The 26,559-nt window shown below is 32.9% G+C and overlaps 4 protein-coding genes across 8 annotated transcripts; 2 read left to right on the top strand and 2 right to left on the bottom strand.

Annotated features, from left to right (window-relative positions):
• Nucleotides 1-4,973: 4,973 nt before the first annotated feature.
• On the top strand, nucleotides 4,974-8,456 carry LOC101209417 (cyclin-D1-1). Of its 2 annotated transcripts, XM_004135426.3 has the most exons (6): nucleotides 4,975-5,378; nucleotides 5,645-5,731; nucleotides 6,672-6,770; nucleotides 6,856-7,057; nucleotides 7,155-7,285; nucleotides 7,386-8,456. In XM_004135426.3, the coding sequence occupies exons 1-6, from the start codon at nucleotides 5,133-5,135 to the stop codon at nucleotides 7,626-7,628; spliced, it is 1,008 nt and encodes a 335-aa protein (XP_004135474.1). In that variant the 5' UTR covers nucleotides 4,975-5,132; the 3' UTR covers nucleotides 7,629-8,456. The 2 variants fall into 2 exon arrangements, with proteins under 2 accessions (XP_031741886.1, XP_004135474.1); XM_031886026.1 differs by lacking the exon at nucleotides 6,672-6,770 and having other exon boundaries at nucleotides 4,974-5,378.
• A 4,163-nt stretch (nucleotides 8,457-12,619) lies between these two features.
• Nucleotides 12,620-16,149, top strand: LOC101211725 (protein PLASTID REDOX INSENSITIVE 2, chloroplastic). Of its 2 annotated transcripts, none has more exons than XM_011657342.2 (3): nucleotides 12,620-13,188; nucleotides 13,286-13,384; nucleotides 15,539-16,149. In XM_011657342.2, the coding sequence occupies exons 1-3, from the start codon at nucleotides 12,973-12,975 to the stop codon at nucleotides 15,563-15,565; spliced, it is 342 nt and encodes a 113-aa protein (XP_011655644.1). In that variant the 5' UTR covers nucleotides 12,620-12,972; the 3' UTR covers nucleotides 15,566-16,149. The 2 variants fall into 2 exon arrangements, with proteins under 2 accessions (XP_011655644.1, XP_004135230.1); XM_004135182.3 differs by lacking the exon at nucleotides 15,539-16,149 and adding an exon at nucleotides 13,842-14,266 and having other exon boundaries at nucleotides 12,654-13,188.
• On the bottom strand, nucleotides 14,141-15,318 carry LOC101209663. The gene is made up of 3 exons (XM_004135427.3): nucleotides 14,920-15,318; nucleotides 14,692-14,828; nucleotides 14,141-14,545 (listed from the first exon to the last, which is right to left on the bottom strand). Exons 1-3 carry the CDS (start codon nucleotides 15,179-15,181, stop codon nucleotides 14,435-14,437), a joined length of 510 nt encoding a protein of 169 aa, XP_004135475.2. The 5' UTR covers nucleotides 15,182-15,318; the 3' UTR covers nucleotides 14,141-14,434.
• Nucleotides 16,150-21,534: 5,385 nt separating the features above from the next.
• On the bottom strand, nucleotides 21,535-26,269 carry LOC101210496 (nucleobase-ascorbate transporter 7). Of its 3 annotated transcripts, none has more exons than XM_031885686.1 (15): nucleotides 25,307-26,269; nucleotides 24,809-25,072; nucleotides 24,524-24,621; nucleotides 24,251-24,427; nucleotides 24,065-24,165; nucleotides 23,825-23,900; nucleotides 23,654-23,713; nucleotides 23,354-23,538; nucleotides 23,118-23,214; nucleotides 22,934-23,020; nucleotides 22,771-22,829; nucleotides 22,578-22,669; nucleotides 22,413-22,490; nucleotides 22,157-22,317; nucleotides 21,828-22,046 (listed from the first exon to the last, which is right to left on the bottom strand). In XM_031885686.1, the coding sequence occupies exons 2-15, from the start codon at nucleotides 24,921-24,923 to the stop codon at nucleotides 21,828-21,830; spliced, it is 1,605 nt and encodes a 534-aa protein (XP_031741546.1). In that variant the 5' UTR covers nucleotides 24,924-25,072; nucleotides 25,307-26,269. The 3 variants fall into 3 exon arrangements, with proteins under 3 accessions (XP_011655642.1, XP_031741546.1, XP_004135225.1); XM_004135177.3 differs by having other exon boundaries at nucleotides 24,809-25,013; XM_011657340.2 differs by having other exon boundaries at nucleotides 21,535-22,046; nucleotides 24,809-26,256.
• Nucleotides 26,270-26,559: the final 290 nt, after the last annotated feature.

The raw sequence follows: 26,559 nt of genomic DNA, 5'->3' as shown, positions 1-26,559 counted from the left end.
TACATGCACGCTCCACACACTTGTAGAATTCTATGCAAAACCTATTGTTTGATCTTTTTAAAAGCTATCCACTTACATTAAAATTAAGTTTATAAACACACTATTTATAAATTATGATTCCTATGTTTTTCACAAAGCAAATAAGGTTTTGAAAATTAAAAAGTTTAAGTTTAAATTTATTATTATTGTTATTGTTAAAATCAACCCATATAGATTCAAATTTAATAATTTAATTACATGATCAAATTATTTTTTAACTCCCAGAACCATTATATTATTAGTCTTAATGAAGTTTTCACTTAATTAATTCCTTCCATAATATTTCTAAGATACCTAACGAATACATCCATTTCTAAAAGATTTGTATATATATTAAATTTGATACTAATATATAATTTGTAGAATAAATAACAGTTATTGTCTTTTTTTATTTGTACCAACCACACATGTAGTAGTTCTCGTCAACCTCTCGTGGATTTTACATTTACTTCCTAAAAACTTTTTATAACATTTTTCCTCAAAGCCAACAAAATCAAATTTTAAATATTATATTTTCACTAAAATTACAAATTGAATCTAAATCAGATTATTATAGTCTATATATTAACCATATAGTAAGATTACATACTATATTATTAACTTGTTGGATTTTTCTCAATCTTATCTTCAATATAATATATATATATATAGAAACCTCTAGAGATCTCACACATTCTTATTCTCATTGATCTTCTTCCTTTGCATTCATAAACTATTTATTAGCATACATAGATCACTGAAAATCCTTTGCATTCATAAACTATTTATTAGCATACATAGATCACTGAAAAGGATATATGTTGATACATATCAATAAACAAAAGAGTCTAGCTATTTAAACTTTTTTTTGATAATGAGTAGGAGGAAGGATAATTAAACATATAATTTCAAAATTGATAATCAATAAAAGCAGTATCTTAATTATATTCATTTGGATGATTTACTATTTAAATTCGATAGTAATTCGTAGTTAAACTTACACGATATACAATTTAGTACTTACAACATGTAGCATTTTAGAATTAATAATTAAGTTCATTTCAACATTTTTTAAAAATAATTGTGAATATAGCAAATTCTATCGATGTGATCCTTCGATATACTCCTATAATAATAATATAATCTATTGTTAATGAGGTTTGAGAACTAGAATAACTATATCTAATGTATTATATCTACTAATATTTTTAAATTTTTAGATTGAAAATGGAGTTAATGAAGGTAAAGAATAATTAAAGAAAAGAATGAAACAAAGCTCAATTAGCATAGGAAATATATCATCCATCAAACATTACATGGTTCAAATTTTATTAAGAGAATATGGAAGGGAAGAAAAAAATAAATAGTGTGAGGAGATGGGAAATAGGCCCACACAACATGAACAATCTTATCTTGAAGGGAAAGTGAGTGGGTAGCAAATAATACAAGTTTTGAAGGAGTGTATATATATATATATAAGAAGAAAACAGTGAGAATGATAGTGATGTTCCCACTTTAGGAATTTTAATTTAAGCCAATGAGTCCATTCACATATTATATATATATCTAAGTTGTCATGTATTATGCTATCCCAATAGGAGCTAAACCCTTCTCATTTCTCTTTCTTTTTCTTTTGCTACATATATATTTACCCCTTTTCATATCCTATGGCTAGGGGATATTTTTCATCAATAATTGCATTGCGCACACACACAATACAAATACATATTCCTAAACTTTTTAAAAGTTGGATTTGGAGTTGATTTAACAATGAACTTAATGGTAGCTAGTATGATATATATTTTGTTTGTTTCAATATTTAATTTCATAGGATATACTTTTGGTTTTTAATTTTTTTAATCTATTTTAGTCTTTACGTAAAAAAATGGTCTACTTGACTCTTCTTTGCCCTAAAAACAAACAAATTTAATATCATCTTGTTTACACTTGTTTGCGCATTATCAATTTTTTTTTTTTTTGTATAATGCACAATATTGCAATATGTTCAATAGTAAAAGAGTTTCGTTTATGGACGTTAAAATTTAAAATAAATTGGTAGAGTACATAAAATTTCTAATGAGAGAAGAGAGTTTATCTCACTCAAACGAAAATTATAATATTTTTAGACTTTGAATTTTTAAAAATTTATGCTTCTAATTTTTGAGAGCAAGTGGTTAGAGTTATTAATTTTAAAAAATTGTTATTCTAATTTGGAATCTCTATAATTATTTAAATAATGGTAATAATAATTTGAGAAGCTTCATATTGTATTAAATTTATCCTCGCCTTTTAATCCATAATACACATTCGGTATTCAATATATACTACATACATACACAACCATTTATTTTTTAGAAAAGGAAAGAAACTAGAAGGTAGGTAGTACAAGTTTGTATAGGGATGAAATATTTAAAAAAGGAAAAAAGAAGGGGCTATAAGAGATTCACGGGATAGAAATTACCAATATGAAGCAAAGGGAGACATGTTTCTGAGGGCATCTTTCTTCTTTGCTTGGGATTTTTGTACTCACCTAATTAACTTCAATTTCTTTTGGAAAATAAAATGCAATTCCAATTCTTCTTTCAAATAATAATATTAGAATTCAATAAAACAACAATTAGAAGTCTAACACACAATTAATATAAACCAAACACGGTACAATTATCTTAATTGGTTGTCTGCATGCACTAATAAGATGATGAATTTAGTCATGTTTAATGTCTCAACGAGAGACCTAATTTGAACATCCTACTCGCAAGAGCAAACCACTTCGAGTAGAACATTTAAAAACCAAATGGTATTAAGATTTATCGATTTTTTAAAAAACAAATCTTTCCAACATTTTGTTGCAAGTGTTGTTGTCACCATTATTATAGCATCAACCTTTTCATTTCTTACCCTTGATTCTAGCTCACTTTAGTCTTTTTCGGTTAAGTTTTCACTCACACTTGTGATTCTTGCCTTACGCACTTGGTTTGTTCAATGTTTGAAAGAATAACTCTAATGGCCACGTGATTTTTGGGATGAAGAAAGAAACAACTATGTTTAGTTGTTGTCATTGAAGGCGAAATAATACATTCAATATACCAACGTTAAAAGAGAAATAGAAGAAAAAAACGAGAAGAAAAAATATATTTTTTTAATAAAAATGAATGAGACTAGAAACCATATTTTGAAAAACAAGATCACATAACACCTTGACCCAATTTGTAAGGTGAGGTTATGTATTGAGAAAATTTGATGTGATAAAAGGACTAGTGATTGAGACAAGTGTACGATTCAATAATAATAATAATACTAATTCAAATTGGTTTTGGTTTTGGTTTTACGGTAATTTAAAATTTTTGAGATGCAAAAAAAAAAAGAAAGAAAAAAATTGCCAGCCCATTTGATTCATCAACCCAAAAGCTACTACTAATGTAATGTCCTTATTCATTCAAAAATAAAAGGACGAATAGAGCGACCAAAAGCACATCCGGACACCTGCACCCCGCGCTGCCTTCAACTTCCCTCCCCTGTATTTTCCCCTTGTCTCCACTCCCCCAAACGCCTTTAACCCTTCTCCTTTCCCCCCCCCCCCCCCCCCCCCCCATTTCCACACACACACACACACTACTTCTCCTACTGCTTTCCTTTCAACTTCTAATAATTTCCCCATTCACTATACTCTACACTTCTTCATTTTCAAAATTTACCTATTCTCTAAAATGCCCTTGTTGTTCGGTGATATTTACGTGTATTAATATGACAACATTGTCATACTACCTCCATATTCATAGATCTAGGTACTAGCGTAGATTTATTACCAGTTATATCAAAAGATTTGGTTTTAGTGATGTTTAATTAATCACGTCAATCAATTAAAGTAATGTGCTCCATGTTTCTTTTAACATTACGTTTGTTGACATGAAAACTCGTGCACGTACGTATTCCTCCAACAACACTCTTCTCTGATTTAGATGTGTTGTTTAATTAAGTTGACATATGCAATGACAAGTGTCTAAGTTATTACATAAAGTATTTAGCTTCACTGAGCACAATGAGAGTTAGAGTTTCTTGGAGTTATCGATATCGGGTTAACTATATTATACAAACTTTCCTTAGACGACAGTTTGAGGTTATGTCATACATGTAATACCGGTAGTGTTAGATTGATTATGACTCTCAAAATTGCAGAATTTAGACTCGATTATATTCTTTTCATTAAAACTCGATGAATTTGGCTGGTCAAACCTAAAATTCAATAATTTGACTTTTCCTTTATGATGGGTGGACCTCTATACATGCCTTTGTTTTTTTGGTTAGGTATGGCTACTTAGGGCCAATTGTAGCCTTTAGGCTTTGCTTGAAGATATGGTTGTTGTTATGAGAATGGACTTAACATATATATAAATGCTTGATTTGTAGTGAAACCTATAAGAAAGAAATTAAATGAACACTCAATTCTATATGACTCGGTCTTCTTCATTTCCTTTTCGGTAACTCTCGTTTGTGGAGGTTGGATAAAACAACATGGTACATGTCAACAACTAAATATCATAATCATAATAATAATAATTAAGAAAAAAACTAACAAACAGGGTGAAAATGAAATATTCCATGGGGGAGGAAGGCAGAGTATAATAAAATTAGCATAATGAAATGAATTAAAATCACATTTGGTAAGAGGTTAATTAAGGTATAATATAGTCCAAGAATTGGAGAGACAAATGAAAATAAAAGAAAGAAGAAATAATGAGATGGCTATATTTAATTGGGGGCTTAATTGGAATTTGAAACTGTCCTCCATTGCACAAACATTCTTGTCAATAAACGGAACCCGTTTTCCGGGGTAAAATGTTTCCCGCACTTTTTTTAATTTATCAAATATTAATATAATATAAATAATAAAATTAACCAATAAATAATATCACAATTTAATTTAATTAAATTAACATCATATATATGCAGACAAAGCGATTGAAGCCTCCAACCCCCAACTTCAACTAAAACCACTTTTTTCTTTACCATCACACACACACCGGCGTTAAATATTCCGTCCACTTCTCCCATCTCTTCTCCAATCTCTTTCATAAAAAATATGGCAATAGAATGAGGAGCCAGAAGCGGCGATCATGTCCGTATCCATTTCCAACTGCTTCTCTAATTTACTCTGCCAGGAAGATTCTTCCGGCGTCTTCTCCGGCGAGTCCCCGGGGTGTTCTTCCGACCTCGAGTCTCCAGCCTGCGTCGAGGAATCTATTTCCGTCTTCATCAAGAATGAGCGTCACTTCGTTCCCGATTACGACTGTTTCTCGCGCTTCCAATCTCCGTCGCTTGATGCCGCCGCTAGACTAGACTCTATTGCATGGATTCTTAAGGTACGGTTTTCGTCTGTATTTCTTCGATTTTCTTCACAATCGGTCTGAACTTTTTATTTTATTACCGAAATGCCACTCTTCACGTGACGATTATTGCGGTTGTATGTATTATCACACCAGAATCCGTCGGCGATTACTGGTACTGAGTCAGATCCGAGTCAATCGAATCGGAGTCTCCGTACCAGTTCACGACAACTAATCCGTTTGATATATTATGATTATTTATCTTCGTCTCCGTCGCACACGGCGGTTATTTATATATGCAGGTTCAAGCATATTACGGTTTTCAGCCGTTAACAGCGTATCTCTCCGTCAACTATTTGGATCGCTTCCTTTGTTCACGCCGTTTGCCGGTGAGAGAAAAAAAATTATATCATCTGCGTGAATTATTTTGAAGATTCAAGATAATCGTCGAGCGATTCGAGTGATCATTGCTTTTTTTTTTTGTTACATTTAATTGGAGTAATTATGTTTGACTTTTCCAAACCATGAAAATGACTACACTAGACTATATCATATCAATACTGAGTATATAACGTAATATTTAATATATATAATATACATATATATACTTCCTGTATCAAGATTAAGACTGCATTTAACTTGTTTTCAAATATAAAATATCAAATTATCTCAATGCTAAAATAAAATAAAATATTCAACTAGTCATTCACGTGACAAATTAGAACTTATTGTATATTTTAAACTATATATCTATATACATTTAATTACGTCATTGCATCTCAATATTTACCTATATTTCTAGGTTCTATTGTAGAATGCAAAAAGATGGGTGTATGTTATGATATTGGTCTTTGATTTTTTTGTTTGGTAGAAAAAAGCTGAAGATACCTTAGCCTTTATGTATTTTATTGATCGGACAATTGTATAAGTTACTAAAGGTATTATTAAAAAGGTTTGTTTAACCTTTTGGGAATTGGGGAAATAGTTAATCAAATAATTAATAAGTAGTAAATTATGAGTAAAAATATTGATGGTGCATATAGGATAGGCTAAAGGTCTTGAAAGTACGATTTTATGTTCATTATGCCTTTCACAAACTTTTGTTTCTCCTGTCGCGGCACATGCAATGTGTAGGCACAGTGCCGGCAAAGTAACGGATAGGATGAACTAATTTGATATGACCAAAAATCACCAATAAACTCTCACCTAAAATACCGATGGGCATTTATTGTTCCCTTGATAGTGATGTTGATTCCATTATTAGGATATAGAAAATGATTAGCCCCTAATGTTAATTTTGGTTAATTTTGCCACACTGTTGCTCTTCAGCAATCAAATGGATGGCCATTGCAACTTCTCTCTGTTGCTTGTCTCTCACTCGCTGCTAAAATGGAGGAACCACTTGTTCCTGCATTACTAGATCTTCAGGTTTCAATGGAATTCCTTATAAATTTTGCTCCTGATCTCTCTTATTTTTTTGATGTATTATAATGGGTTGTTTTTCATTTTTCAGGTTGAAGGGGCTAAATATATATTTGAACCCAGAACAATATGCAGGATGGAATTATTGGTCCTGAGGGTATTAGATTGGCGGCTACGTTCGGTAACACCGTTCAATTTCATAGCATTCTTTGCCTACAAGCTTGACCCATCTGGGGATTTCATTGAGTTTCTTATCTCAAGAGCAACAGAGATTATACTGTCACATATCCGAGGTAAATAAGAATATATATACACAAAACTGTGCTGTGGTTTTTTTTTAAAACATAGGATTTGAAAAAATGAAAAATCAAAGTTATGATTGGTCCACAGAGGTAATATTTCTGGAGTACTGGCCATCTTGTATTGCGGCGGCTGCTTTGCTTTGTGCTGCAAATGAAGTCCAGAGTTTGTCTGTTGTCAATCCAGAACATGCTGAATCATGGTGCAATGGTCTAAGGAAAGTAAGCACCAGATTGTGATTACCTCGAGGATGTGTGTGTTTATAATAAAATGATCCAATCCACAGGATGCCAATTTCGAAAGAATGTTTATTATTTGCAGGAAAATATCATGGGCTGCTACCGGTTAATGCAAGAGATTGTGCTTGATAATACCCGAAGAAAGTCTCCCAAAATCTTACCTCAGTATAGAGTGACAGTCCGCACTAGAATGAGATCCAGCGACTTATCTTCTTCCTACTCTTCTTCTTCTTCCTCATCTTCATCATCACCAAACAAAAGGAGAAAATTAAACCAGACCCATCTCTGGGTACATGATGATAAGGGTAACAACACTGAAGAATGATGGGGTGGTGATTTCAAAACATAAAGTAGAATCCTCGATATTTTTTGGGAGGGTTTTTTTTTAGATGGTTAAGTTAACATTTAACTAGAATGGTGGTGCGTGTTAATTATAGTAATAATATAGTGTAATGAGATCTCAAAGTTTGAGGTGGGCTAAGAGATTTCAAATAATTTTATTTATTTATGGATCATGTTGGTGGGCAATAGCCATTCATTTAATGGCTTTGCAGATTCCCAATGGGAAGGGAAACTAAAGGGAAAGAGAGAAGTTTGTTTGATTTTTAAGGGAAATGGCAGAGCGTTGAATAAGTGGAGTCCATATGGAGTGTGAAAATAGAGAAAGTTTTGAATTCTGAATTCAACAGTGGGAGTGGGAGTGGGAGTGGAATGAGAGTGGGACCTTATGAAGGAGAGAGTTATTGAGAAAATGATGAATGGAGCAGTGGCATTATGGTTTCAAGTTCCAAGTTTGAAGTGATTTTGAATTTTGGATCAAAAGTTTCTCAATCTTCAACAACGATATTTTGGTGATAAAATTGATAAAGGTGACTCCAATTTTACACCTTTTGGTGCGTGGCATGGCATGGCATGGCATGGGGGATGGCATGCTCTTGCTTGTGTGTGTGTATTGTATGAGTGGAACTGCCCGCCCCTTCGGCTGGAGGAAGTGCCTCTGTTTTTTTTTTTTTGTTCTTGAGTTTGTGTAAGTTTTATTTTTATAGCTGAAGGGGAAAAAAAAATCCCAATTATACAGAAAGGTCTTTGGGGCCTTTGAATGCTTTGTTGTATTGGTTTTGTTCAATCAATGTGATTAATTTTCATTCAATTTCTCTCTCCTTCTCTCTCTCTCTCTCTCTCTCTCTCTGTTTCACTCTATGTGACTCTGTCTATTCACATGTGATTGACAATCAATACTTTGTAGCTTTGTGAATTGGGTTTTCTTTTCTGTATCATAGTGTTTATTAGGATCTCCTTTAACCAGCTGGCTGGCCCCTCCGATGAGCTAAACTCCGGTGATGACCTCCTCGGCCGTGGCTGTTTTCATCTTAATTAAGAACTTTTGGGAGGATGTTATAGTAGTACAAAAAAACAGAGTGGGGGAGGCCAAAAAACACGAAAGAAAATTGTCATTTAGCCTTAGATACCCGACATAACTTATATTATTTTCCATAACTATGGCCCCCTTCATATTTCCCTTTGCTAAAATCCACCACCCAATTTCAGCCCCTCTCTCTCTCTCTCTCCTTTTATTTAGCATCACAGTTGCAAATATAAAAGCCTTAAGTTATTAGTACATAAAACAACAATGCAAAACTATTTATATATATTCCTAATAAAAGTTTATCAATCATAAAATATTATTATACACTTACAAACCCTAAAAGTGCTACTCATTATAAATACCTTTTATTTTATGCTAATTGTTTTGTACACTTGAAACTATTGAAATTGAGTCATTTTAATACTAATTTAAAAAGTCAGTGGACCAAACACCCTATAGTAACAATTATTAGTGGACAAATTTATGTTGGACGGATACTTTTAGATTCCAAGATATTCTATTGATTGGTCATATTCTAGGACCATCATGTAAGCTACGAATATGAATAGTTCATTTGATCAACCTTAAATAAATAGGAAAATACTTACTTTTTTTTTCTTCATATATGTATATTGCACAAAGACAGAAGAAACTAGGCCCTTTGTACAACTACTTCCGCCTAATTTGTCAAAATAAATATTTATTAGTGGGTGTTGATATTTTGATTGATTTCAAAGACTTTTGTTGCATGGTTTCATAGTCCTAACTTCTACCTATTTGCTTCATTTGTAAGTTCAAGAAAAATAGAGTATGTTTAAAATATAACACATGGGTTTGAAAATATAAAATGATTGAGTTTATCACAGCTGTTGAATCTAGTATCTATTTGAACATATTTATAGATAATAATAACTCCAAATCTCCAATCACACACACTATTGATTTATTTAATTATTCCTCTATTCCACCAAATATGGATGACATCTTTCAAAAAGCAGTCACAAAGAGAGCATAAGAAAATTACATAAAACACTTTTGATTTTGATTTTTCCTATTAAAAGAGGACAAAACTTTTGGTTTTTCACTTTTTCCTATCTTATCTAATAGTTAAAAACTTATGTCACATAAATAATATTTTCAAGCTTTTATAATCAAATTACATTTAAAACTCTAAAAAAAAGAAACACGTACACACTAGTAATTCAAAATCATGATCATATTTAATATCATAACTTTAGAACACATCACTATCCAATACACATTAAGTAAGTAGAAGAAGAAGAAAAAATCTTCATACATTTAATTTAGTAAATGAATATATATTGTGGATCCCCATACACAAATCTTTTTATATAATCCAATGGATGGTATTGAATTACAATTAAATTGAGAAGGACTTCACAAAATCAATTAAATGAGAAAATATTAGAGGATGGGTTCCACTAGAATTTGGACTATCCCCTACACCTATAAGAGAGGCTATGCCACGCCACCATCTTTCTCCACAAACACAAAAAAAGGTAGCCATTAAATTAAAATGTGGACCTATGGTCAATTATATTATAAACTACATTACCATTATACATCTACCCTTTCCGACCCAACTCTAGAGTCTTTGTAAAACACACGCGTATTTATATATACAAACGATACAAAAATCATAGCATAAAATTGGTGTAGGATGAGCAAAAGCTAAAAGAAATAGAAATAGAAATAATGAGATGGGGTTTTGTAATTGGTTTTGATTGGGCCAAGTGGGGAAACTCCAGCGAGTGTTTCCAATAAGATGGAGGGGGAGGAGGGGGTTGTACATAAAAGAGAGAGATGGCCACAAGGCGTTTGATCAAATGCTTGAATGAGTCACATGAGAAACAGGAGCAAAAGAAATGCCGATTTTAAGCTTATTTTGAAAGCGCCAATCGTGGGGGTTTTGATAGAGACTTGATAGGTAAAAGATTAATAAAAAAGTTTGGATTTTATTTTATGTCACTGCCTTACCTTATTGCTTCCCACACTATCATATCTCATCATTAATCTCAACTAGTAATATTATTATGGTATAGGATCAATGTTTGCTAAATCAATATATATATATTAGAATTTATATATTATGATCATTTTTTTGTTGGCAGCTGGAGCTATGATTGGCCCATTATATATTTATTTATATCTATGAGTATAGTTCTTGAAAACTCTAACCAATTGGAATGTCCCATGTGTATCCAACTTGGACACAAAAAGCGTTCCAAACAACTATGAACTTAAGATGAGGAAAGATTGGTTCAAACTTCTTTTTCTTTAATATAGTTGTTAAGATAAAAAGATGGAAAGAAATATTTTATGTCATTAAACTTAGAAGTTTGTGTGAAAACCTACTGTATCAATTTGATGAAAATAAGTGCAAACCACAAAATTTCCAAATTAATTAATTGAAAAAAGTTTAATAGATTAACTTTTTTAGTAAATATTGAGTTGATATTTGTTATGAGTTAGTGCGGTACAAATGGAAGAGTAGAAATAGAAAGAAAGAAAGTAGTTGACTTGAATCTTGAATGGTAAGAAAGACAAAAGAAGTAATTAGAGAAGAAAAACAGATGAAGAGGAGTCCTAAAACTTTAAACTTTCAAATAAGGTATCAACAAAATCCCTTTTCTTATGTATTATTATGCTCTCCTTTTTGTTAAATGGTAAAATGGCTTTGGGCAGGGCAAGTGGATTTTTTTTTTTTTGTAATAGCATGTGTGTTTTCTCTCAATACAAAATGGACTTTAAAGTAAGGAATCCTAAGTGTTCTTTTACATGTAGAAAATTAATTCAAATAATAACAGCAACAATAATAATAGTTTAAAAAAGGAAAAAGAAAGCCAAAATTTCTTTTGGCCTCTGATCCAATTGAAAGGTATTGCTTTTGTGTATATTCTCTTAGTGGGGGTGCCCTAATGTTTTAGTCCTTCCTTGTGCAAAATACCTTTAATTGTGGGCTTTGCAGCAAAGAAAAAGGTTATAGGGCCCTAAAATGGTTGAAAAGCCAAAATGATTCTAAATTCTGAAAATTCTTCAGATATGTCATGAGATTTTCTTTTGTATGTATTAATTATGATTTTTATATATGTGCTGAATTGAATGCAAGACAGCACTAATGTCAAGGGCATGGGGACACCTCTTTGGTCATTTCTTCCACTATTTAACAACAAAACTCCCCTATTGCAAAAAGAAGAAAGAAACAAAAGCAAAAGCAACTCTTGCAAAAAAGTTTGTTTCATGTTCACTTACAAAAAGAGAATGTCACATTCTTTACTTTTCTTCCCTTCAAAATAATAATATAATATAACAACCTCTCTCATCTTCTCATCAATTATATTTAATCACAAAACACACACATTCATATTTACTTTAAACATTCTAAAATTAAATTCAAATCTCACATCCTAAATCTAACCCTCATCTCACGATCATTTATCCATGTAATTTCAATTTTATTCATAAGAAAACTTTTATTTTGTTGTATAAAAAAGTTATCTTTATATTTAGAAGTTAAAATGTTTTGTCTTAAAAAAGTGGTAAAACTCTCATGGGAGATAACCTTAAAAGAAGAAAGGATTTACAAACTTTGGATGCCAATGAAGGTGACACCAAAAGGGGAAAAAAAGAAATAGAAAAGGAAGAGTGAAAAAAGAAAAATTAGTGGGGGATTTAATTTTCGAGGGAGCGTCTGTGGGTATCATTTAGTTGTTCTTTTTTATTTCTACCTTTTTTGTTTTTTTCAATTTTTGAATTTTGTGAAATATAAAAATGTATGAATGTCAGCATGTGTATGGACCTCACCCTCCATTCTCCAATGCATAGAGTGGACATATCAAAGTTCTTCCTTTTAATCATTCTTTTTTTTTTTTTTATTTATTTATCTTCCTTACTTTCATCATCTCTTCATCTACTTCCTCTTCTTTTTCCCTTCGTTTTTATTCCTTTTTTTTGTTGATTTTTTTCAAAAATATTATAATAACGATATACCACTATTTTTATCTAGTGATGCTTTCCTATATTTGTAGATATTATTTAATAATTCCAAAAATCTAAACTATTAAAAAATATTTAAAATATAGCAAAATTAATATTTGGGAAAAAGAGCCCAAAAGTTTTCTCAGTCGGGCTGAATTTGGCCTATTTAACTTAAAATTGGACCTGGGCTGTAGAATTTTAGGGTAGAGGTCAAAATGGCTGGGCTTCGGCCCAATCGTGAACAGCGAATTTTCTTTGGGCTTTTACAAATTGATGCTACACGAATTCGGGACAATCCTATCCAATGGCGCGGTACGGTGGCGCTCTGGTCTCGGCCGTTGAGGTTTCTCCCGCCAAGATAGCAGGCTTCAACGGTCTTCACTATCCGACGTTTTTCCTTTTCCCTTCTTTCGTAAAGCCTTTGGTTAATTGTACTTTGACTTCTTCCGTAATTTACAGAGCCACTCCGATCACGGCCAGCTACGTTTACCCAGAACCAATACCGGAATTTGCAGAAGTTGTATGTTTTGCCGACGTGGCTTCTTTTTCCAACTCGAATTGATTTGGTTTTGTGTCATGTGGTCGCGTTGATTATTATATTTGGTGGGTTTTTGCAGGAAACCCAGAAATTTAAGGAGCAGTTGTCGAAAAAACTAGCGAAGGATCGCGAGACATTCGGGAACGACTTCGATTCGGTTGTGGATGTTTGCTCGAAGGTAACGATTTTATAGATTGAAAAGATTGTAATTTCTTTATTTGTTAATTGGAAATTTGAATTTGTTTGTATTGGGTTGAAGCATATGTCTGAGTAGCTATCTGTTTGTGGAAATGCGTGAATCAAACGAGGCGATTGTTTGCTTAAAGAGTTAGTTTTATTTTAGTTGTGCTTTTGCCTTCAAGGCGTGAGATTTATTTCCCAACAGTTCAATAATTGTGGCTTAGGAAACATCGGACCTGACTATAGAGAGCTACAGAACGATCACTATTTACAAGACAGCTTCCATTAATTGCGCAGAATTTTTCTGAATGTTTGACCTGTGCTGCCATTATTGATATGCTTCTTGCATTTTGATTTTTCAAATCAAAACTTGAATGAATATTCCAATTTGAATTCAATTGTCCGGATTTATGTGAGCTTAACTTAACATGAATGTACTTGCAAGTTTTGAGCAGATATTTGGTGAATATTTGCATGTGGAGTACGGAGGTCCTGGGACATTAATAGTAGAGCCTTTCACTAATATGTTTATTGCTCTCAACGAGAGGAAATTATCCGGAGCGCCTTTGGCTGCAAGAACTTCACTACTATGGGCTCAAAACCACCTGGATAACGATTGGAACATTTGGAACTCAAAAGGAGGGTTCAAATGATTTGCTTTTTGTTGTTTCATTTGTGGAGATCCTTGTATATTTTTATCTAGATTCTGTTATCTTTGCTCTTGTGTTGAAGATGATGGAGGAAAAAATGTGTGTATCATCACAAAGATACTCCAACACAGTGTCAATTTCATTGATATCTTTGTTGTTGCTATACAAATGGCTTATTAGTTGCAATTGCAATACATGAATCATTCTGGGGCTGTGGTTTTACACTGAAATTGGAAACTTGGATGCTCATTTTCAAGCTCTCTCTGAATCTTCTAACTTTCAATAAATTGAGATGTTTCTCTGCCATCAATGAGCTATCTTAAATCAAACTCCTCTATTCTGTCGTATGAACCACTCTTGCTTTGTTATGATGTAGAAAAAAGTATGAGAAACATAAATCAGCTGGCAGCTTCAGAGATGCTTTGCAATGATGGTCTCCAAGCCCTTGATCTCGCCGCGGTTGTGTTTGCTACAGGTGCTCTAATTCGATGTCTTTCATGTTTGACTGCCTGCAATGTTTTTTTTTTCCAAAGAGATCATTGGTATGGTTTCTTCATCTATAGTTGGAAATGACCCCTCAATCACAATCATATGTGACTTTTCTCACTTTCTGATGCAGTGATCAGTTCAAAAAGTAAACAAATTGAGTAGTTACCTGCTGATTCTTTTCAGTATCTTCTTCTTCATCACCAGCAGACCGCTCCTCCATCACCGTCTGCGGCTTCTCCTCCGATTCCGGCAAAGGCTTCTTAGATTTTGCATACTTTTTAGCCCGCAACACCTTCATAACCTCTGCAAGTTCCAAACAAAACATCAAAAGGGCTGAACAAGTGTAAAAACCTTTAAAAAGAAAACAAAAATGGAAAAGAGGCAGCACAGATACCTTGAGTGGTAACAAGTCGATAGGCATGGCCAAGAGCAAGAGTGTCATTTGGCCGAAGAAGCTTGACACGAGTAAACCGCACCGTTTTTGGCTCGCGATTGTCATCCTCAGATTGAGGCAATGGAATTATAAGAGAAACATAATGACCCGGATTAGTCCTCATAACTTCACTAGCAACCACCGGCCAATACAACCTCTCAATCCGGCCACTTGGGTGCTGTATAACCAAAGCCGCTGCATCAACCGCTTGACAATTACCCATCTGAAATTCTGTTTTTGATAGATTGAAAGAAGATGATGAAAAGTTGAAGAAGAAGAAGAAGAAGATGATGATGATTTAGATAAGAGAAGAATGAAAGGAAAAAAAAAGTCTCTTTCTATACAGCTTCCTTGTTCGCCAAATGGGTCTACTTAGTTTTTAGAAGTGCAGGCCATCCATTCATATATCTCACACTTCCCAACTAACTTAATACAACGTGGGTCAAATTTATATCGAAAATTGACAATGTAACGTACGGAGATTATAAAAATTCATTACTTTTTATATTTTTTATTTGAAATTTTTACTTTACTTTGATAAAAATTAAAACTTGGTGTTTATGGGTTCTATATTTTGTAGTTAAACGACAAGTCGGCAAACCCGTAACCGGCTGGATGGAAGTTCCACGTGGAGAGATGCCAGAAATCGTTATCTTTGGACGGACTTGCTCAGCGGTGTCGACGGAGGTCAATGTTTTTAGGCTAATTAAAATATTAATTAGTTTCTTAATAAACTAAGATTATAAAGTATTTAAGACGGCAAAGCGTGCGGCTTCCATAATATTCTCAACAATATTTATTTAGGAAAAACTTAGACAAAGACATAGCACCATCTTATCCGCCTGCCTAATTCTGGAAAATTTTTTCTTTATACTGTTTCTCTTTATAATGTTTTCAGAAACTTTTGTGTTTTGATGACGAGAAAAATGCTGTTGAAACAGTGAAGAACAAAATCAAATGAACACAGAAACAAAAAAAGAAGGTGGTGCTTGTGTATGGCAGATTCGACGACACCCATGGATGGAATTCATCAAAATTTTAACTTTGTGTTTCTCATTTGGTGATTGATTCTCTTGAAATTTAAGGATTAGTTTATTATTAAAGCTAATCCACTTGGGATTATTTTAAGTTACGAACATAATAAGCACATTAATGTTTGGAAGAAATAAAGCAGATTGGTTTTGTTGACAACGAGAAAGGTAAAAATAAATAATAATCATAATAATGTGGGTGTCGTTTTTATGAACAATTAATGCAAATCTTTTGTTTTGAATGCACGAAGCTTTCCATTTCTTTATGGTATTTATTGAGGAAAGGGATGTGGAACAGATCACTATAACTCTCTTTTCCATTCATTTTTTAAAACTATTCAATAACATTAATTTACATTTTGATCAAACAATTTTGCTAAAGCCACTGCTAATTAATTAATTAACATGTCAATTATTTTTTTCTTTTTAGTTTCAAATTTGTAAAATGAGTTGTCAATTTCAATATGGTTTAGCTAATCTAATATTTAGTGACATTATTAATTAAGATTTAAATGTGGGTAAAAAGGAAAAGGTGAATGAATTAGGATGCTTAATAAAGACAATGAAAAAGAATTGGAAGATTACAAATTAGAAAGATAGACGCGTAAAATAATTGGTAGGTGTTGCCCTATAAATACATTAAAGAATCTAACTATTGCATAATACATCTTTTTTATTATCTTCTCTTAAATATACATACATAATATATATATATATAGTTGATGTCTAGTACTAGTGCAATTTTTTGGTTCAAATAATGAAGTGTTTTTAAATTAATACTTAATACTAAATAATAATAATTTCCTCTTTTTACTTTTTTTTTTCAATTCAAGTAGAGGAAGGATTTAATACTGATATGATATTTATAAAACAAGCAAGATCTTTGACCAAATCATCATATAGTTTTCCTCAATTTAAATGTAGAGTATAGAGTATAGTTTAGGTTTAGAATCTAAATTTGTTAGAGCTAGTACTTGAACATTATTTTGATTAAATAACCCCAAGTTTCATATTTTTGGGGTGCCTCACATGTCTATATATAGCTTCCAAGTATAAAGTTATCTTGTCATTTTTTTTTACTGAAACAGAAAAAGGAAAGAAAAAGTAAAATCTGACTTTTATACTACCAAAGCCCTACATCACATAACACATTATATTCAAAAGACAAAAAAAAAAAGAAAAAAAAGTTGAGGTACAAATCAATCAACTATGGACTTTGAAATTATAATAATTGACATTGCAAAGTTTATTAGTAATTATAAGTTTGATTCCTTATAGAGTTTTACTAGTAATAAAAATACTTTGGATTTGAAGGGAGACTCATGGTTTTAGTATTGAAAAATGAGAGAAAAGAAGTGAAATAAAAAGTGAGAGGAAGAAGAAGATCAAGTTTGAGGACTGTTGTTGACACAAAATCTTATAATTAGAGAGTGAGAAAATGGACGAAAAAGAGGGATTGATTTGTTTGTGTGAGAAAGTTAAAAGATGTGTGTGATTAATGTGAAGGCATGTGGTATGTTGGAAATCCCTTCCCCTTCTTCATATTAATAAAGAATAGACCATTTGTTGTCCCAATGTTGACTCATAAATTAATACATAATTATTGATCCCATGGTTTTGTTTAATTGAAATGAAAATCCAAAACTAATATTAATAATAATAGAAAAGGTAAGTTGTAGGGGTCAAGATGTGGCCAAAAAATTGATGATATTTGTGTCTTTCTTTTCTTGAAAGCTTTTTTTAAACATTCTAATGGGAAATTAAAGGCATTGGCCACCAAACAAATCCGTGTCCTTCCAGGGTCCATTCCCTTTTGTACCTTTCTTCCCTCCTTTTCCTCTTTTTCTTTTTCTTCATTATTACTAATCAAATTCTCAAATTCATTTTAAAACTTGAAACAGATAATTCACTTCAGAATAATCATAATCACTATAATTATTCTCTTGCTTAAATAATGGAGGAATCATATAAATATGAAAATTTAATAAAAAGAGTTGGGGGTTGTAAGATAATAGATAATGCACCATCTTTGTTGCTTTAGAAAATACCATAACCTTAAAAAGAGAATCCTTTCTCTTACCCACTCTCTCTACTCTCTCTACCTCTTTAATCATTATTAAACTCTTTTTTAATTTATGTAATCTTAAATATAATCTTAATGTAATGTATGATTTCCCCAAATCCATCTTTGTTAGTGAATGATTGCCTCAAAAACCTTATGTTATATGCTCGAGAAAGTGCCATTTGTAATCATTCCCTTAGCCACCAAAATTAAATTAATCTTTTGCTGCTAAATTTAAATTTAAATAAACTATATCTTTACTTCAATAATCTATTCAAATTATTATATATTTACCTTACCTAACGCTCTAGCTACTATGATATTAATTGTACGATGTTGAAAGATATTAGAGGTCAAATAGTTCAAAATCTTTTCTAATATTATCTATAGGCTAATAGATTTTTTAACGTATTTTAGAATCGGTAAGAAGATTTGAATGTCCGACCTTTTGATTAATTATTTACTAGCATACTAACGATACTATTAAATAAAATGTTTTTCATATCATGTTGAATAATACACCGCCTTGTATTTAATATAAGAGCGATGAATTAATTTATGATAAAAGAAATTGTTGAAATTATGAATTTAAACTACATCCAATATTTTTTTTCAAGATTTTAAGTTAAATATGGTTTAAGTAAAGTTTTTGGAATGTGAGAGAATCTTTAAATATTTTTAGTGGATGAGATAAATAATATTTTTTATTCTTTCAAATTTTAGTAAAAGTATTGACTTTGTTGTTATGTTTTGATTAGAAAAGTAATTGTATTTGGAATGGACCAATGATTCCATTTCAATAACCTTCTTTAAAATGAAGGCAATTGGAGACTATAGGAGAGAGCATCGTTTGAGATTGTCAACTTCAATTAGTAGTTTCAAATTCCAATTAATCATATTAGAATATATTATCCCACTCATATATTATTATTCTTACCATATAACACTATCTATCACTTTTACACACAAAAGAAGAAGAAGAAGAAAGAAGAAGAAATTCCATCAAAATTCAATAAGTTGTGATAATAATTCAACAACACATCTCCATTACACATATTACATAAATCTTATCCATGGAAGAAACCCATAAACAGGAAAAGAGAATATAAAAGATGTATGTTTCAGAAAAATTGCTCAAGGGGGCTTTTCCAAATCAAACATTTGATTGGAATTTCTTTTGAAAGTGAACACTTTTAGATTAAAACTTTGATTTTTTTGATACCCTTTTATGAGGCATAATTGGTCATTTTGCTTTTCACTCATCTTGTCTTTACAAGACAAAGGTTAAGTTGAGTGTTATAAGTCACCAAAGTTCATGCATCTAATTTTGGTCTTTTTGAGCACTTTTGTTTTCTCTCATTAGATCAATTGATTGTAAAAATCTTAGCTTTAACATTAGTTTTTTTTCTTCTTTCTTTCTTTCTTGTATAGTGAAATGAGAGATTGAATTATTAGAAGCAATAAGAGAGTGACATTACAATTAGAAAATGGTCACCTTGTCACCCAACTAAGCCATGGATTTGATCACATCACATAAGCTTTTGCCTCTGATTTTGGGAACATTTGGAAGGAACATGTTAGCCTAATCACGTGTCCTTAATATTCACACTTTTTGGTTTCAGATTAGAGAGGTTAATTTAGTGGTAATCTCTTTGTTTTTTAGCCCTTCCTTTCTCTTAAAATAATAATAACCCTTTTCTAGTAGAAAAAAACAAGCTCCCTTCTGGGACCCAACTCCCTAAGACAATGCTCTGCCACTCCCACAAGGGCTTCGGTTTCTGAGGTTTCAATACTTCCAAACACTTCAAAAATGGACCCACTTTTGTGCCCATGTTTCCTACTACCTTCCTTCTAATTAACTTTCTAATCCAATCCATCCAAACATAAACGGTAAACAGTATCTTTGTTACGTCCACAAATAGAAGAAAGGTAGTTTGTTGTTACAAATAAGATAATATCATATTATAGACGCTAGTAGAATTTGAGAGTTTATGCAGCACCCTTCTTAAATTCTACCGTTGGAATAACAAAGAAACAAGTTTTCACAAGACTACATGTTTAATCATTTGTGATGTTATATAAAAGATTTAAGAAATTCAATCATTTCTGCATGGTAATTCTCTTCAAAAGAATACAAAGCTCCAATCTACTTTTATGCATTACTCAGCTTTGAAATGGTGTCCATATCAAGTCTTAGTCTGTTTTTGAGTTCTTTGCACATTGGAAAAGGGGTCTCTCAATTAGTCTATGTTATGTTTTATGTAACGTCCACATTCTTAACTTTGTATACAGGCCCTCGAAAGTAATTGGACATTGTCTTTCCTTCATCTTCATATTGGTTGGAGCAAATTGGCCAAAAAATAATTAGCCCGTCTGGAATGATTTTTCAGGTACTTAGTTGTTTGGGTGTTTGGAAGCCCCTAATAGATGTAATGTAATCAAAGTCTATATTTAGATCGAGTACTTTTTACTAGATTTGTAATACCAAATTCATTTCATTCTCACAACTTTCAACTTAACCCTCTTTTCCATTGTTCTCACATTTCATGATCTCATCATTTCTGTTTTGTCCTTGATTTCTCGCTCATTCCGACACCTCTCATATTTTCAATAATCCTTATTACCTTCAAACTTCTCCAACAGTCCTAAAAAATGTCATTTCAAATAGGTCCTAAATCATTTGGAGGCGGTCTTTTTGTTTATCATCTAAGTCATGAATGTTAAAAGGAATCTGTGGATGGTAAAATAATTAGGGAAGTGTTTTTGCTGTTGGCAGCCTTTGTTAATTGCTTCTGTCAAAGAAGGATGCATCTGTTATATTAATGCACATCAGTTCCAAAATGATATGGTTCAATGTGTTCCTCTTTGGGTTTAGGCTTAGTATAACCAAAGTGATTCCTTTTACGTGTAAAATAATTTGTATCACTCGTCTCATATTATATAATACATGTCTCAAAGTCATCTGATTTAGTATAAATGGCTCAGGCATGCATCATAAATTTCACAACTTGGTTTGTGAGTGCATATTTGTGGGCTTTGCCCATAGTATTGACCTATGGCCCATGTGAGTTTGGTGAAGTTTGGTAAGATTTGTATTGTTTATGTAGATCGGGTTGAACGATAAATTATGGAAGTTTGCGATCTACTAAAGATTTTTAGTATGCAGAATTAGAAATCTAATCTTACAGTATTAATGATTTGTAATAAGTAAATTTGTATATGGAAAAGTAGATCTATCCTTCTTTAACTTAAACCCATTCTCAAACTCAATCCACAAGCTTTTAACCCATTCTCAAACTCAATCCACGAGCTCATAACACTTCCTCATAACACTTCCTCAATACTGTGCGAGCTCATAACACTTCCTCATAACACTTCCTCAATACTGTGGCAGCTGGGAAGGAGCAATAACCCATCATGATTGACTTTCTAAGTATTTAAAAAGTGTTTTAGAACTTAAGAAAGACAATCAAAACATATTCGAAAAGAAAAAAGAGGCGTAAGTTTTTCAATATTCTAAAAATAATATACTAAAACATGACCTGAATTAAAGGATAACCCCATGAAAACTTCACTGTTATCTGAAGCGAACACACATTGGATTTAGCTAAAAAGTATTGGCAAGACTCACAAATGGGGATTTTCATATATAATATACTTTTTCTCAAGAAAAGAAAAAAGAATAAAACATCAGGTACTACAAGGCATACTATTACACTATCACATAGCCTTCAACTTGATGTCATGACTACAAAACCATTTAATCTGAAGTGAAGTCAAACAGATGGGAAAAACTTGTTGAGGTTGAAAGGAAGAGAATAGAATTCTTCGCTTCTTGTATCGGTTTTGAATGAGCGAAATTTATCCCACCAGTGCATTCCTCTGTCCTTTTTTGTTGCATTGTCCTTGCTATGTAGTGTGACGTCGAGGAACAGAGCCAAAAATCCAGCAACAAACGGCTCGGATGCAAAAGGCACGTTGATCATGTCATTGAACTGAAACAAGAAGTTCAAACTGACTGTGAAACCTTTTTTTTTCTTATGCTAAATGACTGATTATCAAATGGTTTTGAGGTTGTTATAAAAGTTGTAGAACTAAATCATACCCATCTTGCTCTAGTGTGGACAGGACCATAGCCGTTAACAGCAGTGTACTCATTGAAGTACTGAGGAATTGATAACCCCATGAAGATAGAGAAGCCTAATATGAACTTGATCCTAAAACTGTTGAGATTGCAAAACTGAAGGAAGCTGAGACCTGCTGAACCTGTTCTTGCAACATTGATTTAAACAAGATCCAGTTAAAGATTCTGATGTGAATACAAACATATGGTAGAGAATTTTCAACTTCAAGAAACATACCAACATAGGCAAAGAAAAAGCAGTATAGAGCTGCGATTATCGGGGCCGGAATTGAAGCAAAGATGGCTCCAAACTTTCCTGATGTGCACCAGTATCCATACTGTTAATACATGTTAGTAGAATTTGCTTGATGCTAGTGATGAATGGGACATGGACTTCTCTTACCCAGTATAGAAAAGAATATCATAAAACTAGCAGAAATTTGGACCACTCTCCGGCTACCAACACGTGTTAATGCTAACAATCCAGCATTTTCACTGTACGGAGAAATTACAAAATGACTTTATCAAGTTGGAAAAGAAAGACTGAGGGATTGATGAATCAAGTCTCTTAGTTTTAGGCTTTTTAGAGGTCTTACATAGATACCGAGGATCCGTTTCCTGTGCCAAATATACCAGAAAACAAGATGCCCACTCCCTAAGATCATGAGGAAAAAGAACAACAATAAGCAACTTTATCAAAGACATGAATAATATACGATAGTTCTGCTCATTTCTCTCGAGTATAATAACTTCAAATACCTGCCAACCGACACCACGGCTAAGAACAGATGGTGGGAGTGGAGTTGCACTAGCGTATCTAGAAACCGCAAAGAAGGCACCAGTGGACTGTCACACCCCAAAAACATTATTCCAAACGTCAACAGTGATGTCAAAGTTAACAACAAATAGAGGCTCATAAGCTCTTGAAAGTAATGGAAAAAACCTCAACGAGTGCGACAAATGAAGCAGCCATCATTGCAAAAGCTTCTCCAGCGTCAAATGTGGGTGCTCCCCATTGAAAGGGATATGGGATACTAATCCTATAAGCAATGTGAGAATCAGTCGAGCAATGTATTCATACGACACCGACATTTAATATGCATTTTCAACCCACTGTAAGGAACTTTCAAATGAAAAATAGAAAGCAACATTAAATAGGAGAGTTGATTTTAGACTTACCATGGAGAACCACCTATAATTCCCGCACGATCAGTACGACAGCTTAGTTGAGTCTTTACACTCACATTCTTATATGCACCACCCACAGTGAGTAGGTGAGCATATATCCAAACAATCACAACTGAAAATATAACAGCAAAACGGTCGAATACGTGTCTGTCACCTTTTATCATGTGAGGTATATACTGCAAAACAATTTAGATTGTATGTTTAATAAGAGAACCAAATTTTATCTTGAACGAAAATGAATTGCTCCAAGATCCCTCAGTCCTAATTGGTGCTTGAAAATTTTGACGATACCTGTGAGAATACCACAAGTAGGATGAGCTGTGGAAGGCCAATCTCTACACACTTTGATAGCTACAGAAGAAACAAGAACCTGATGTAAGAAGAAAGAGACTCTAAAGAGAGAATTGAGAAAAGAAAAATTATACATTTCCAATCTCCATGGAACTGCCACAAAATACTTACCACTGGAAAACCCAATTCATATAACCCAAATCCTGAGAGAGCTACCAAAGGAACAGTAGAGAGTGGACTCAAGAACCTGGATAAGTACAGAAGAGTATACTTTTGGATAAGAAGGGTCAAAGAGAGTTAAGATTGTATAAGATTTTCAAAGCCAAGTCTTCACAGAAACTAACTAATTGAGGCTTTGCAAATTGCACCCCCTGAAAAGCTTGATAGAAGTATAACAAGCTAACAACAAACCTTGCAACATTTCGCCAAAGACCACTGAAACCGACTACAATCTGGAGAGTTGAGGCAACAATGAGAGCACCCTGAATTCCACGCATAATTCTCTCGAATTTCTGAGATTGGATAAGTCAGTCAAATCAAGTTAAATGGGGACATGAGAGAGATTTTAAGCATACGGTGTCAACAAACGAATGTTACCTCTTGGGGATTTACAATGTCACTATATCGACCCGCCAAAATAATTGAAATTGTTGTTGGCACATATGAATAAGATCCTCCAATTACTGCAGGTAAACGAGTACCAAAAAATGTTTGCAGCAACGTGTTCAAACCAGCGACGAACAACAGTGTTTGGATCATCTTTGCTTTCTCTGCCTGGAACAAAATTTTGTAGAAGAATTGAGATCCACATACAATATTCATCAAGAAACAAGAAAAACCTTCAAACATCCATAACAATTGTAAGCTTACATTTCCTCCTCCCATCTGGGGAACTAAAGAGCTGGGAATTAGCACTGTTGTTCCCAACATGACCAAGTAATGTTGGAAACCAAGTAGAATTGCTTCGGCTGCATTTCAAATTTTAAACAATTACATTTAGCAACCGAAAAATGAAGTTCATTTCTCATTTATTTTAGTTTACGTTCACACCGATGTTTGAAGATTAAGACCTCAGTTAGAAGCAAAATGTTCTGCTAAAGAGCAGCTATATATTTAACAATGACAAACAAGAAAACAAAAAATCAAGGAACTTACGCCATGGAGGAGGACTGGTAATGCAATAAGAAACATTTGGTAGTTGATCTTTCACTGGATGTGGCTGCAGCTCCTCCTGTTTTGGCGGTGGTGCAGACGTTCCACCTCCTGCCATGCTTCTTTTTCTTTTCCTTCTTTTCTTCTAAACAATTCACAACTCTTATCCCAAGTATTGTCTTCTAATGCTATAAAGAAACTCCAATTTCTTGAATTATCAAAGCCCAAGAAGAACCAATACAAGGCAAAAACCAACAAGTCAAAGTCCTGGACAAAAGTTATGCCTTTATCCCACACGAAAACCAAGAAATGGAACAACAAAATCAAACAAGGGCCAAAGTTTCAGAAGGCGAGCATTGGAGTGAAAGAACTAGGAAGAAACTTGAGAGTGAAAATGGGAAAAAAATGAGTTTTTACAGCTCAAGACCCACTTAAGTTTGTAGGAAATAGAAACATAAAGGTGAGTTAGAGATATGTGAAAAGAAGCAAAAAGAGTGATACCTCTCTTGGAACAAGAAAGAAACCATCACCACCTCCTCTGTAACCTAAAGCCAAAAAAGCATCTCCTAGTTCGTTATTTTATTGTCAGTCTTCTTACTTTTATTCAATCACGTAAAGAAAAAGTTTTGTATCAAAAGCTTTCCCCCACCATCTTCTCTGCGAATCTCTGCCATTAGTTTAACCAATTACCACTACTTGCTAAAGAAAAACAACTTATTCCATTCTTCTGCCTATTGAAATCGTTTATGCTCCAGTTAGAACAATAAGTTCAGAGTTCAGACCCTTCAGTTCTTGAGTTGTAACCTATAGAACCAATCTTGTTCAAGTAAGGTCGTCGCTTGGTTTTAAAAAGCAAACTCAAGACTCGTTCTCTTATGCTTCAACTCTCAAAGAAAATAAGTTATAGCATTATGAAAACAGAGGCCTTTATGATTTTTTCCCCTCCTTGTCAACCCACTTGACACGAAGCTTGTTTCAGTGACGAGATCGCAGCATACCAACGAGGATTCTGGTTTGCATTCGAAACAACTCACATTATTATAACAAAAATTCAAAACCACAAGAAAAATTGGAAGTAAATTAGAAAATCCACCAAGAAGTTCATCTTCTGAGATGGTTCTTGTTAATCTTAAATTGTAGAAGTGAAATAAAGGGGCTATTATTGTTTTTAAAGTAATTTGTTCGATTTGGGTACAGAATAATCAACAAAACTAAGACAGTATTTTGAAATAAAATTCTGCTAATGACTCAAAAGGATCGGTATCAAATTCCTTATTTTTGGTGATTGATGTCAACTTTTGCAGCTCTAGTTCAACTTAGAAGAATACGATTCCAATAGATAATGCCATCCATCCATCATTAATAAACAAAGGTTAGAAAAATCTCATTGAAGAGCTTTTTTCCTGTTCTTTCTTGTTTTAACAATAACAAATTATCAAATATATCAGTTGGAGCTATTTTGAAAGCTAACCATTTTACCATTTTCATCTCCAAAATACTTACTTTAAAAGGGAAAAAATATCATGATTATCTGTACTTAAAAAAAGAATTCTCTTTGAATGTCTTCAAATTTGGCCATCCTTAGAGAAAGGGCAGATAAAAGGTTATCATTTTATTCCTAACAGCCAATTACATTCCTTTTCAAGGTCAGAGCGTAAGGTTTAAGAATTAGCTTATCAATTTCAAAAGTGGAATAAAGAAACAGTCAATAATGGGGCCATTAGGAAAAGTAAAGGTCAGCATAACAAAGAGGA

Source organism: Cucumis sativus, chromosome 5 (assembly GCF_000004075.3).
Source record: "Cucumis sativus cultivar 9930 chromosome 5, Cucumber_9930_V3, whole genome shotgun sequence".
Classification (NCBI taxonomy): Eukaryota; Viridiplantae; Streptophyta; class Magnoliopsida; order Cucurbitales; family Cucurbitaceae; genus Cucumis; species Cucumis sativus.
Note: the sequence above shows the minus strand (reverse complement) of the source record. Positions and strands in the feature narration are given on the sequence as shown.

Coding starts and splice junctions, on each gene's coding strand:
- LOC101209663 (XM_004135427.3), bottom strand. CDS start 15,181: ATGGGTAATTGTCAAGCGGTTGATGCAGCGGCTTTGGTTATACAGCAC. Junction 14,829..14,919: donor TCGACTTGTTACCACTCAAG/GTATCTGTGCTG, acceptor TGGAACTTGCAG/AGGTTATGAAGGTGTTGCGG. Junction 14,546..14,691: donor ATACTGAAAAGAATCAGCAG/GTAACTACTCAA, acceptor AAAACATTGCAG/GCAGTCAAACATGAAAGACA.
- LOC101211725 (XM_004135182.3), top strand. CDS start 12,973: ATGGCGCGGTACGGTGGCGCTCTGGTCTCGGCCGTTGAGGTTTCTCCC. Junction 13,189..13,285: donor TACCGGAATTTGCAGAAGTT/GTATGTTTTGCC, acceptor GGGTTTTTGCAG/GAAACCCAGAAATTTAAGGA. Junction 13,385..13,841: donor TTGTGGATGTTTGCTCGAAG/GTAACGATTTTA, acceptor AGTTTTGAGCAG/ATATTTGGTGAATATTTGCA.
- LOC101210496 (XM_031885686.1), bottom strand. CDS start 24,923: ATGGCAGGAGGTGGAACGTCTGCACCACCGCCAAAACAGGAGGAGCTG. Junction 24,166..24,250: donor ACATTGTAAATCCCCAAGAG/GTAACATTCGTT, acceptor ATCCAATCTCAG/AAATTCGAGAGAATTATGCG. Junction 23,714..23,824: donor ATGAATTGGGTTTTCCAGTG/GTAAGTATTTTG, acceptor TTTCTTCTGTAG/CTATCAAAGTGTGTAGAGAT.
- LOC101209417 (XM_004135426.3), top strand. CDS start 5,133: ATGTCCGTATCCATTTCCAACTGCTTCTCTAATTTACTCTGCCAGGAA. Junction 5,732..6,671: donor TTTGTTCACGCCGTTTGCCG/GTGAGAGAAAAA, acceptor GTTGCTCTTCAG/CAATCAAATGGATGGCCATT. Junction 7,058..7,154: donor TATACTGTCACATATCCGAG/GTAAATAAGAAT, acceptor ATTGGTCCACAG/AGGTAATATTTCTGGAGTAC.